This window comes from Vulpes lagopus, chromosome 10 (genome assembly GCF_018345385.1).
Source record: "Vulpes lagopus strain Blue_001 chromosome 10, ASM1834538v1, whole genome shotgun sequence".
NCBI classification, from domain to species: Eukaryota; Metazoa; Chordata; class Mammalia; order Carnivora; family Canidae; genus Vulpes; species Vulpes lagopus.
In genome coordinates this window covers 90,143,487-90,156,117 of record NC_054833.1, presented here as the reverse complement: position 1 = coordinate 90,156,117, position 12,631 = coordinate 90,143,487, and the positions used below count along the sequence as shown (strand labels likewise).

The window sequence follows — 12,631 nt, the reverse complement described above, 5'->3', positions numbered from 1 at the left end:
GACAAGGTGAGTGGGGTGCTTGGGGCACTCCCATCTTCAGGATGTTTGGGGGTCTGGGGTTTGTCTTAGCAGTGCCTGCTGTTCTGGAAACAGCAGAGTGACAGGCAGCTGTGACTTCTAGATGGGCAGACAGCTGCTGGAGAAGGCAGACATGGTGGGGCTGCTGGGGCCTCTGATGCCTTCTATGGGTTTGGTTGGTCTTAGACCATGGAAGGGCCCAGCCAGGGAGCTGGAGTTCAGACTGGACACCTAGGGCTCAGTGATGACATCTCTGTTTGCTCTCCAGCTCACCGCCTGCCTCCCAGAGTCACGAGAGTCACTCCAGTAGAGAAGTGTCAGCCACTGTCTTCGGGCTGGTGAGTGGGTAGATGTCTAGTTGCTCCACCCAGCTGCTCCTTGGGGCATCCTGGAACGGGGTGGGGGTTGGAGAGGTAAGGGGGTGGCTCCACTTGCTGTCCTCTACAACCTCTCCTCTCTGCTTGGCCAAGACTAGACACTGAGATTTGTTTAAAAATTTCTGTATCATTTTTGTTTGCCTCAAAAATAGAATTCCCAATGTGGGACGAGCACTTTCAACTTCCATTGTAAAATGTGCTATTATTGAATTTTTTACATCTTCAGAGCTCACCCTGTCATGAAGTCTGCACTAAACCCAGCCTTTGTTAGCTGAGCTGCTTGGGGACTGGCCAGGGTCCTGTCTTTGAGGCTCCCTCTGCCGGAGGTGAGGGTGGTGTGTGGTGTCCAGAACCTGGGGACCTGTTCGGTTTGAGGCTTGGTGCATCCCCTCTCTGGGATCCAGGGCATACCTCAGCACACTTGGATGCTCCCCAACCCCTGCTGTTTTCTGCCTTGGATACCCTTGTGCTCACTACCCCCCTGAGTTTCCTCAGCTCTTTCCTTCACCCCCTTCCCCTGTTTGGGCCACCTGGGCACACTCTTACACAGGCTTTGAGTCAGTTCCTGGGCCCAGGGATGGAGACCTGGTCTAGAATCTTTCATTAGGGAGGCTCATGCATCCCTCCATAGAGCCGAGTGGTGGGAACTGCCTGGCATGGGGCCCAGGGCCTGGTTTCTGAGCCTCTTATTTCATGGGTAATCAAAATGATTGGGGTTTTGGCCTCACCCTTGGCCTTCTCACAGGCTTTACCTGCTGGCTCCTTCTTATGCAAGCTCTTGCTCTGGACCTAGAGCTTCCGGGGAACCTGTCTGGGCTGAGATGACTTGCCAGAGTGTACCCTGTGCCTTTTTGGGCTGGGGGTGGGGGGTGGGGGACAGGACTTTACTTCCTAAGGACTAGAAATCCAGGGCACTTGTCCCTGAGACATAACCCAAATAAGCAGCACAGAGGAGCCCCCAGTGGCTTCCACTGGAGAAAGACAAGAGCAGGAGTTTGTCTCCTAGGGTAGCCAACTCCCGCCCCCACCACATACTCCTGAGCTCTGGTGTCACCTAGAAAGGAAGAGACTGGTTGGGCCATAGGAAGAAGTGAGATTTTAATCTGATGTTTTGTAAATAAGCTCTGCAGAAGGAAGAAAGCCATAGCTGGAAGGCTGGAGATTGGGGAGGGTGACCCTGGTGGGTGGGGTGGGTGGGGCACGCAGCTGCCCTTATAGGGTTTGATTTTAAGTGAACTTCTGGGTGATGCCTGTTGGGGTGCCCCTTAAATTGATGCTCATCGTGTATAGGCAGCAGGCAGTGTCCCCCAGCATTTCTGAGGCCTGTTTTCTCATTGGGGAACTTGCCTTGAGCTGTGCACAGTGGGCCTACGGGATGCCCAGGGCTTCTACAGAAGAGCAGGTTTTTCTTCCCTAGAAATATTTGAGTGGGGAATGGGTCAGGGCAGGTTGGCCTGGGGACCAAAAGCAAACTTACACATTTATTTTAAAACTGTTTTTGGACTTGCTGTTAGACCAGAGCCTGTTTAGTCCTTTAGGTCATAAAGAGCAGCATTGGGAGCAGCTGAGCCTGGTGCCCTTAAGTTGGAGGCTAGGGGCTGTGCCAGGGTTCCCTTGTGTTCCCAGTCTCCCTTCAGCAGCTTTACCCCAGGCCAGGACGCCAGCCAGGGGCACAGACCTAGGACCATGCATGCCTTTGTGTGCATTTGCATGACAGGCTGTGAAGATGTGTCCCAGGCAAGGGCAGAGCCGACATGCCCACTCCCCCTACCCACAGTCTGAGGGTTGTGCCTATCTGGTGTTCTGAGCCAAGGATGGTGGGCCCGGCTGTCACACAGGAAACAAGACAAGCAGGGTCTTCGGGCCTGGGGGTGACCCTGGTGCCAGCAGTGCTCCCTGGGTGGCAGAAAGAGGCGACATTGTTCAGTACTGACCCTCCCTACCCATATACTTTGCTGGATAGCAGAGCATCCCATGGGCTGGAGCATGGTGTGGCCATTCCCAGACCAGAACCCTGAGGACCCTTGGGGACTTTGCAGAGAAGCTCTCTCTGGCTTAGGTTCCCCTCACCCTGCACCCACTCGGGAATCTTGCAGCTGACGAGAGCACCAGTCCTGCAGGCAGAAGTTTCCAAGAGGCCTAGGCCACTCCCACCTCATCCTCAGATGCTGTCGTCCCTGATCCAGGGATAAGAAAGGAGCAGTACATAAGGCCACTGGGCTGTGCTTGTGCTAGGGTGCCCCGAGAACCTGACCCAGAGCCACATGGGGTGGGCAGAGTGTCCATGGGGTCAGAACTGTCCAGATTTGCACTGCCTTGGCCCCAGGGCCAGCCGGCCTAGTCCTCCTTGGGCCTCTCCACGGTGAGAAATGTGTCCACAATTGCTGGCTGGCGCTCCGGGTCACCAAGCGGTTGCTTCTCTCGGTTCTGCTCAGCCCTGGTTCGTGTCCAGGATGGGGAGCGCAGACAGCCAGCCCGGGGCAGTGGGTGCAGGCCTGACGGGAACATGGGGGTCAGGTCACTCCTGTAGCTACTGGGCTGGGCCTGTGTGTGCATGCCTGGCTACACAGTGGGGGCTCCTGGGGACTTAGGAAACACAGATGCCAGGCCACCAGCAACATGGATGTGTAGGTCTGGATGTAATCTGGGCAAAAGCTTTTCTGATGCCCAAGGAGGGTCCCTGTGCAGCTGAGACCCCACCCTGTGTATGAGCCTGGTCCACAATAGCCAACTGCTCCCTTGCCCTCCCAGGGTGCTGGCTCTACAGGACTGGGATCTGACCCCTCCCTTCCCACCCCCTACCTGCACAAGGTGTGGAGAGGGAGAGAAGGTTGCTGGGGCCCCATCCTCCATAAGCTGCCTTGCCATTTCTGGGGCCCTTGGGGTCTTGGGCACCCAAGGGGAAACTAAGTCATGGTTGAGCTATGGGGCCAGGGCTAACTTATTATTAAATTCACATGTAGTAAATTTTGCCTTTGATGGGACTGTGACTTTGGCCTTTTGTTGGCACTTGGAAAGGAAAATCAAGGAAAACAGAAGAAAGATCCCTTCAGGTTGGGCAAATAGGATGGTACAGTGACAAATGCCAATGTTGACACGTGTGAAAAACAATTATTTTCAAAAATAGGGGTTGTGGAGAGCTGCCTGTGATGGGCTTGGGCCCCAGGACCGCCCCATACCACTTGCCGTGCCCCAGCATCAGCCCACCTGCTGGCGATTCACTGGCCAGGCTCTCGTCGTCTGAGTCAGCAAAGACCTCCGCCAGCTCCTGGTCGGACATGTCAGTCAGCTCAGTGAGGTCCAGGAGGTCAAAGTGCACCTCCAGGGAGGAGACACTGCTCAGGGGCTCTGTTGGGAGGGGCAGGGGCAAGGGGAGGAGGGGAGCTCGTCATGGGCATGGTCTGTCCACTTGAGGAGGAACCAGAGCTTTGGGTGAAGTCCTGAGAGATCAGGATAAGATGGGGTAGACCAGACCCCCATCTGCTCTCCACACTCAAGACTAAGTGCCTTCTGTGGTCTCCCATTTTGCAGATGGTACAGCCAAGGCCCACAGAACCAGAGCCGTAAGGTCTCAGCAGCAGCAGCAGCAGCACCCACCTCCACACGCCTGTAGGTGTGTTTGAACAGGATATGGACCCCACCCTCCATTTCCCAGGGTGCTCCTGGTCTCTGTGGAGCATGTGCCGGGTAGATCAGCTGTACTTACGCCTCCTCTCTGTGACCTGTAGGAGCCCCGGGGCTGGTATTGGGATGCCAACCTCTTCCTCGGCTGCGGGCGAGTGGCAGCTGTCCCCTGTCCCATGGGCCACGGTGCCCAGGGCTGCCTGTGGCACCTCAACCTCCTTAACTATTTCTGCAACAAAGACAGAAGGTGTTACCTGGGAGGAGAGAGGTAGGTGGGGAAGACCTGAGTGCTTGGCTCAGTGAACCCTCCTTTGTCACTCTGGATAGTAACCAGGTTGCCTGAGGAAGCCTTGGCCCAGATTCCAGATGAGGGCCACTGCGTGGTGGCCTCGTAAGGTGGATGAAGGAGAAGGTGTCCGACACTGTCATCTATCTCTACTTTTAGGTCCAACCAAGGGTCCAGTGGTCACTCTTGCATTTCCTTGACTTTGGGATCCTTGTGATCCAGAATGGCCCCTACTTGCTTATCTGACCTCTGGAAGGACTTCTTTTTTTTTTTTTTTTTTTTTTTTTTTAAGATTTAAAAAAAAATTTATTCATGAGAGACACAGAGAGAGAGGCAGAGACACAGGCAGAGGGAGAAGCAGGCTCCACGCAGGGAGCCCAATGTGGGACTTGATCCTGGGACTGTGAGATCAAGCCCTGAGCTGAAGGCAGACGCTCAACCAATGAGCCACTCAGGCATCCCCAGTGGACGGACTTCTTATAAAAACCTATGTTGTTCTGTTTGAGTGCAAAATAATTTATTTTCATAGTAAAAGAGACTGGGGGATGTTCCTCCAGGTTTTTTCTATGCAGTTTATTTTTAAAAGATGTAATTGCTTATGTTTGGTGATTTTTTTTTTTTCTTTTTCAGATGAGAGCAGGAGGTCCTGTGGGCAATCTGCTTGGTAGAGACTGGCACTCAGAGATGGGACCCCTTCCCCTTCTAGCACCAACCCCAACCCTTGTTGTTTGGGCCAACATCTTGTCCTCTTAGCTCACATCGCTCCATCCAAATCTATCAGTTCCTCCAGAATGTTTCAGATCCCTTGGTTCCCTCAGTGTCCCCACTGGGCAACCAGTGTTGACAGCTGCCTGCCAGGGGTGGGTTTCTCCTCAACAGTGCAGTCTGCAGCCAGGATACCACCCAGGTCCTGTGTCTAAAGAGTCTCCAGCTCAGGGGGATAATAAACCATCCATTCACAGCTGTAGAGCTGGCTAGGCAGCATCTGGCCTCCTCTAGGAGGGTACCACCTTCCCTGGGAGGTGTGGCTAAGGGAAGATGGGCCTGGGGACCCGCCCATGCTATGTCATCACGTGGGGTTTGGGGCTGACCAGGTTGGATGGGGGCTCAAACAATCTGGTTTCCGCCTCTCTGATGCATTTGGAATGGGGCTTCTGAGTATCCTTGGAGGGTAGAGTTACACCCACTAGTGTCCTGGCCCGCCCAGCCCAGCAAAGATACCTTTCCACCCAGAGGGCATGAGAAATGTAATTCAGAACTTGCTCTGACCTGGGGTGAGGAGGGACGCCTGCCTTGAGCTTCTGACCAACCATCTGAGAATACCTGTCAAGAGTCGTCAAGGAGCTTTTCCTCTGTGAGACACTGCTTTGTTTCCTTGAGTGGGGAAGTACAGCACCCTGGTCCCTCTGAGGGTGTATGATGGGCTCACATCACGCTGGCCTATGCCGTCCTAACTCTGAGACCCTTCCATACAGATGGCTCGTGGTGATAAGTGAAGCAGGGGGACAATGGTAGGGGACACATATCATCAGTACTTTGGCTGCTACTCTGAGTGAGCTGGGAGAAGGTGCTGAAGGGTTTTAAGCTGAATAGGACAATATCCACTTCCATTGTTTTATGAGATGCAGGTTAGGTGGAAGTTCATTGTTGAGACAGTACAGGTTGAGGGACAAGCATCATTATAGATGTTGGGGTCCAGGGGTCTCGGACAGACTAGCCTGTTGGACTAACTATAAGAAGCACATTTTGACAAATGTCAACATCCTTGAAAGAGCAAAGCATCTACTGTCAATGGCATCATAGAGTCAACAGAATATAGGAGCCCTGAATGTTTGAAGTCACGAGGTGTTTAGTCTTTTATTCCTTTCCATCTCCCTTGGCAGTGGTCTGTACTCTGTAAACTGTGGGTCCCTGGTCTGTGTCAAAGCTACAGGGTGGAGAGAAAAAGCCGAAGATGGAATTTTTGTTATCAAGGACGCCGATCTTTAGTCTGGAAGAATGTGATAAGGATTAAGAGTCACATGCCAGGGCAGAAGATGCCAGGGACAGAGGAGGTTCTGAGCCCCCAGGAAGGAGCATGGATTGATGTTGGCGTGTAAAGCCATTGTAGAAGATGGCTTAGTGGTTCCTCCAATTACTACATGTAGAGAGTCACCACACAACCCAGCAGTTCCACTCCTATGCTTACACCAGGAGAATTGAAAGCACCGATCCACACACACAACTTGCATGTGAATGTTCATTGAAGTATTATTCACAGTAGTCAAAAGTGGAATCAAGGCCAAATGTCCATGAACGGATGATGGATAAACAAAATGTGGTCCTTCCACACAAGGGGATATTATTCAGCCATAAAAAAAGAAAGCACTAATACAGGCTGCACCATGGATGAGCTTTGAAAACATGGTAACTGCAAGAAGCCAGTCACAAAAGGCCATGTATTATAATATTTATATAAAATGTCCAGAATGCGCAAATCCATAGAGTAGAAAAGTAGATTAGAAAAGACGTAGTACATAGACCATGGTTTCCAAGAGCTGGGGTATGTGTGGAATAGGGGATGACTAATGTGTATGGGGTTGCTTTTCAGATTAATGAAGATATTCTAAAAGTAGAGGTGGTTTCGCAATTTTGCAAATATACTAAAAACACTGAACTGTGTGCTTTAAAGTGATTTTTATGATAAATCCAAAATGGAAACAAATATTGAATTTGGATGGAATTAAAGAGCAAATCCAAGAGAACTTAAGACTAGCATTTGCTGTGCACCTACTGTGTGCCAAGCACCAGGCTTAAAGGCTGGGGGTGGGCAAGAGGAGTGTGATCTCTAGGACCTAGGCTGGGTCCTGGCACACAGTAGGTACACCAATGTTTGCTGAATGAACAAGCCCAAGACCGCATTCCATAGTTTCTAAGTAGCTGTCCATGGATGAGACCCACAGCTCTTCCTGGGATGTGAGACGGGTGATCACAGAGGCAGGCATGGGGTGGGGGTACTTGGTGCCAGGCTGAGCAGTAGCTTGGTGGGCTTAGGCGCACCTGGGGCCAGTGTGTGGGGTAGCAACACCGTGATTCTCAGCTCACTGCAGCTCCCGTCAAGCCCCTGCAGGGGGCACTGCTGCCCTGACCTGTGCAGGTAGCAAAATAGTGCCCCGTGGTGACTGCGGTTGGGTTACCACAGTTCTGCCCCCAGCACTGATGGCTGACGTGAGTGGATATGATAGGGTTACCTTGTGCTAGGCTGCTGACCTATTTTCTGGCACATTTGTGTGAGAACTTGGCCCAAATCTTGAGTTCCCTGCTGTGTGTCCTGGGCCTTGCCCTGAGCATTGAGGAGATGCTCTGAATGAACAGATGAACAAACTCATGAAGCAAATAAATGAATATCACATATGACAAAATGGCAGTGGGGAGGGAGAAATGGGCACCTGTACCCCATTTCCCTAGCCCCTTGTCCTTGGACTGCAAGGATGCCAGGGGGCCCTAGCAAGGCACAGCCTTCTGAGCACAAGGCCGTGGCCTTTCTCCCTGTGGCTGTTTGGACGGGCTTGGAATTGGCTGGGACCAGAACCTTGGTTTACCAAAGACCCCAGTTGGGGACCCTTCAAGAAGTGTACCGCCTCTCTTCTCATCTCCATGTCTGCAAACTTTGGTATTTAAGAAATTATTAATTTGTTTAGGTGCAAAAATGGGATTTTCGTTATGCTCTATGAAAACCTTATCTTTTAGAGATATTTTCAGAAATAATAGATGAAATGTCAGATGACAACTACGCATTACTACTGAAGGGAGGTTGGTGGTGGTCTGGTTGAGCAGACTAAGAGGTGACACACGGAGCTTTATTGCCCTGTTCTACTTTTGTGTGTGCTCCACATGGTCCAAAATAAAGTTTTTAAAAGTCAGTGAACTGAGAGAATGACAGTCACAGGCACCCATACATGACCTCGTGAGATCCCAGACAATGGAGATCACCAAGCCACTGTGTAGGCAGGAATTAGCTCTGGGGCATAGGAATATGAGCCCTCAGTGTGGCCTCAGCTGTGTTCCCCGGCTGTGTTCCCACCCCTAGTCCTGCACAGAGTAGGCACCTGATAAATACATATCTGTGTATGGAATAGGTGAGATTCAGAACCTGGAGGATCCTAAGGCCCCTCTCCCAAATGCCTTCCCTCCCTGTTGCACTCAGGGCTCCCACAGTCCTGCAGGGGAAGTGAATCTGTCCCCACTGACACAAGTGGACGTGGAAACTGAGGGCCAAGCTGCTTTGCCCACAATCTCACAGGCAAGGGTCCCCAGCCCTTGCCTTCCAAACCTTTCCCCTCAGGTCCCCACAAAGCTGCCACTGGGAAGTCTTGGGGCCTGGGGTCAATGGCAAGAAAGAGCTGGATCCCTTAAACAAATGACAAAACAAAGAAAACCCACACCCAGCAGCTCTGGGTGTGTCTGCTGGTGTTTGCAGGGTGGGTGACGAGGGCCCTCAGCTGTCTGGGCTGCACCTGCCCAACTCAGACTGCAGACACAGCAGCGGGTGGGCGCATTGCTTCAGGACAGCCCCCCTGAGGCCATCCCTTTGGGCTCCATATGAGGTCGCTGATGCAGCGAGGGTCCCTCCGCAGGTCCCTGTGTGGTCAAGAGCGGCTCCCCGGCTCCCCGGCTCCCCGGCTCCCCGGCTCCCCGGCTCCCGGCTCCCGGGCATGGGACCTCTAGGAAGCCCATGATGCATCTGGGGCCTAACCAGGCCGGTGGAGGCGCCGATGGCGCCCGAACACTCCGCCTGAAAGGACTCTTGAGGTGGAGGTTCCTACAGTTTTCCTCCCTGTACCAGCTGCCGCCCTGCCCGAGCCAGACTCCAAAGAGGGGCGACCTAGGTAGAATCTCCAACAGTCACCGAGGGCTGACCGGGGCTTCGGGGAGGCTTCCCTCCGTGCGCACCTGCCCTCCCAGAGGTGAGCGCCCCTGGACCGCGCCCAGGCCGACGACCCCTGCCGCTGGGGGCAGGCCCCCTCAGGCCACGCCGGTGCAACGCCCCCTGCCCCCAGGCCCTGTCCCAGCGCGGTGCCCCGCAGGATCCCGGCGGCGGCCTCCCTGCCCTAGCCCCCGGCGAACAAAGCAGACGCGCGGCCCCGGAGGGCAGCGTCGACCCCCACGCCTCGCGGAGCCCAGACACGCCCCATGCCCTGGCCCCCGGAGCCCCGGCTCTGCTGGTTTGGGGCTCAGCACGAAACTCCGGGCCAACCACCCCGGAGCGCGCCTGGCGGCTGCCGGGCCCAAACCGCAGAGGACAGGGGGCGGGGACGTGATGCGTGCGCCCCCCGCCCAAAGCGGGGCCGTTCCCGGGAGGTGCCCCGGCCTGGCTCCCCCGGCGGCAGGCCCGGCTCAAGTCGGAGCTACCGGAGGGTCTCGTGCGGCCCCCGGGAGCGGCCGGTGAGTGGGCCGGCGGGGGGGTGCGGGGGAGGGGCTGCGGCTGGCTGCGGGGAAGACGCAGCTCGCGGACTCCTGCGGACTCGGGGCCGCACTCACCTCCCGGGCCGGCGCCCTCCGGGGGCTCCATGCGGCCGGCGGGGTCTGGGAGGGGCGCGGGCGGCGGCGGCGTCACCCAGCCCGGGCGCCCCTGCAGCTGCGGCGGCGACTCGGCCCCAGCTCCCGGCGCAGCGCATCGGGGCAGCAGCCGGGGGGCCGCGGCGGCAGGGAGGAGCCCGCGGGGCGGGGCGCGCAGCTGCTCCGGGGCCCGGGTTCCCCCTAGCATCCTCCCCCCCAGCCCCGCAGCACAGGTGCGGCCCCGCCCCGCTCCGCGCGCGCCCCCTGCCGGCCCAGGCCCTGCGGACCACCTCTCCCTCGGACCTCCCGGTCCCCGGCTCGGCCTGGTGCCTTCTGCGCCCCCAAAGCGCTCACTCCTCCCGCGGCTGCGCCAACTTTCTTGCATTTGTTCACTCCCAGATATTTATGGGGTCCCAGCTACGGCCGGCTCCTCTAGGGCCAGTGGAGCTCCGGGAGGCACAGAGGAGAAGCCAAGGCAGCGCCCACACCCTTGGCCCCCAAGCAAAGAATTGCCGATTGTGATTAATCCTATGAGGAACACTGGGGGTGGGGGTGGGCAAGGGTTTAATGGAGAGGCCGGAGCGTGGCGGGGGGCGAGGAATGCGAGGTAGGGAGATGGGAGCGGGCAGCGAGAGCGCCCCGGGAGGGAAGGCAGGGTCTGGGCGCGCTGAGAACACCGAACACAAGCCCCTGAAGTGCGTCCCTGTGCCAAGTTCTTTGTGCACAGTATCTCAGTGATACCCCCAGAGATCCCAGGAAGACGGTGTCCTGGTTTTCCAGGTGACAAAGTTGAGGACAGACAGGGTAGGTAAGCTGACCAAGGTTGCACAGCCAGGTCTGGAAGCCAGAGGTATGAATCCGAGCCCAAAGACTGCGCTTTTATAAAAACAAACCAAACCAAAGAAAAGCATCAGGGGGAGAGAAAGAGTTTGTTCCCAGTTGGGAGTGAAAAAGGCCCACAGAGGAGGGAGGTGGGTATGAGTTTAGTGTTTGCAGGAAAGGTACCCTCTCAAAGGCGGGTGGTCCATCCAGCTTCAGCCAGCCAAGGCCCTCACTGCTTAGCTAGACTCCAATCATATACAACCCACAGCTTTTAAGACTGTCAATCACGGAGGCTAATAGTTCTCATTTTTCTTTAGTTCACAAAATAAATGAAAACAAAAACTGCAATCTGCAACCTTCTTAAATGATTTTATGACCCACTAGAACAAGCCTCCCTGCTACATTAAAAGGTGGAGAGAATGGCCTCTCAGGGAAAAAAGTGATTTATAGGATGGGTGGTGGGGACATAGCAAGCCAGTGAGTGCCTTGGGAAACTGGGACAGTTGGGTGGGCACTGGCTGTTCAGAGTCAGCTGGGGTGGCAGATTGTATTTCCTAGAATGGCCAGATCAGTGTCTCTGATTCCACTTCCAGAACCTTCTACTCCCATCAAGACACTCCTTCTTCTATACCCCCCCTTTTTTTTTTTAATATTTTCTTATTTATTTATGAGAGAGAGAGAGAGAGAGGCAGAGACACAGGCAGAGGGAGAAGCAGGCTCCATGCACCGGGAGCCCGACGTGGGATTCGATCCCGGGTCTCCAGGATCGCGCCCTGGGCCAAAGGCAGGCGCCAAACCGCTGCGCCACCCAGGGATCCCTACCCCTTTTGTTTGAACCTGGGCAAGGCTTGTGACTGCTCTGGCCAATAGAGTGTGGCAGAAATGACGTTATGGGACTTCTAAAGTTGGGTCATAAGGGGGATTCAGCTCTCCCCCAGAAAGCCCCCCTGGAACCTGGCCACTTTATGTGAGGAAGCCCAGGCCACTCAGCAGGCCACCTGTGTGAGAATGTTCTGGCCAGCAATAGCCATTAGGCCAGACTTGTGTCTCTCAGCCCATAGGCAGACCTGAGACCTCGCCTTTGAGCCACCCCTCTGGGGGCAGTTTGTGGAGCTGAAGTGAGCTGTCCCCAAAGAGTCCTGGCTGAGTTGTAAATCCATGAGCAAAAGAGATATTGTCACTGTATTAAATCACTACTTTTGGGGGGTGACCTGTTATGCAATCTTAGTAACTGTAATTGCAATTGTTTAATGATTATTCCCATGTGAGAGATGAATAGGTGGTTACAGAGGGAGTTTTGTCAAAGGCAATCCCAGCTGGTAAGCAGCAGGTGATCTGACTCCAGAGGCCAGTGTTTTATTTATTTTTAACTTTTCATTAAGAACACTTTCAAACAAAAGGGGAGAGAATAGCATGATTAACCTGCATGTACCCATCACACCATCACCCAGATTCAATAGTTACCAGCTCAAGGCTCATCTTGTTTCCTTCCTACTATCAATCACCTCCCTCCACTGCTGGATGGGTTTTGTTTTGTTTTGTTTTGTTTTGTTTTGTTTTGTTTTAGGTAGGCTCCACGCCCAATGTGGAGCCCAACATGAGGCTTGAACTCATGACCCTGAAGGTCAAGACCTGAGCTGAGGTCCAGAGTTCAGACGCCTAACCAGCTGAGCCAGCCAGGTGCCTCTGCAAGATTGTTGTGAAGCAAATTTTACACATATATAATTTCATTTGTAAAAACTTCACTATGGATCTCTAAAAGAGAGTCCCAAAAATAAATGAGAACTCAGTCTACTTTTTTTTAAAGTTTTTTTTTCTTTAAATTTTTTTTTTATTTATGATACTCACACACAGAGAAAGAGAGAGAGAGGCAGAGACATAGGCAGAGAGAGAAGCAGGCTCCATGCACCGGGAGCCCGATGTGGGATTCGATCCTGGGTCTCCAGGATCGGGCCCTGGGCCAAAG

At 54.2% G+C, this 12,631-nt stretch overlaps 1 protein-coding gene across 1 annotated transcript; it reads right to left on the bottom strand.

The window, feature by feature from the left end:
* Window positions 1-1,479: 1,479 nt before the first annotated feature.
* Window positions 1,480-10,043, bottom strand: DBNDD1 (dysbindin domain containing 1). The gene is made up of 4 exons (XM_041771269.1): window positions 9,826-10,043; window positions 4,102-4,248; window positions 3,603-3,743; window positions 1,480-2,890 (listed from the first exon to the last, which is right to left on the bottom strand). The coding sequence occupies exons 1-4, from the start codon at window positions 9,854-9,856 to the stop codon at window positions 2,733-2,735; spliced, it is 477 nt and encodes a 158-aa protein (XP_041627203.1). The 5' UTR covers window positions 9,857-10,043; the 3' UTR covers window positions 1,480-2,732.
* Between the last annotated feature and the right edge of the window lie 2,588 nt (window positions 10,044-12,631).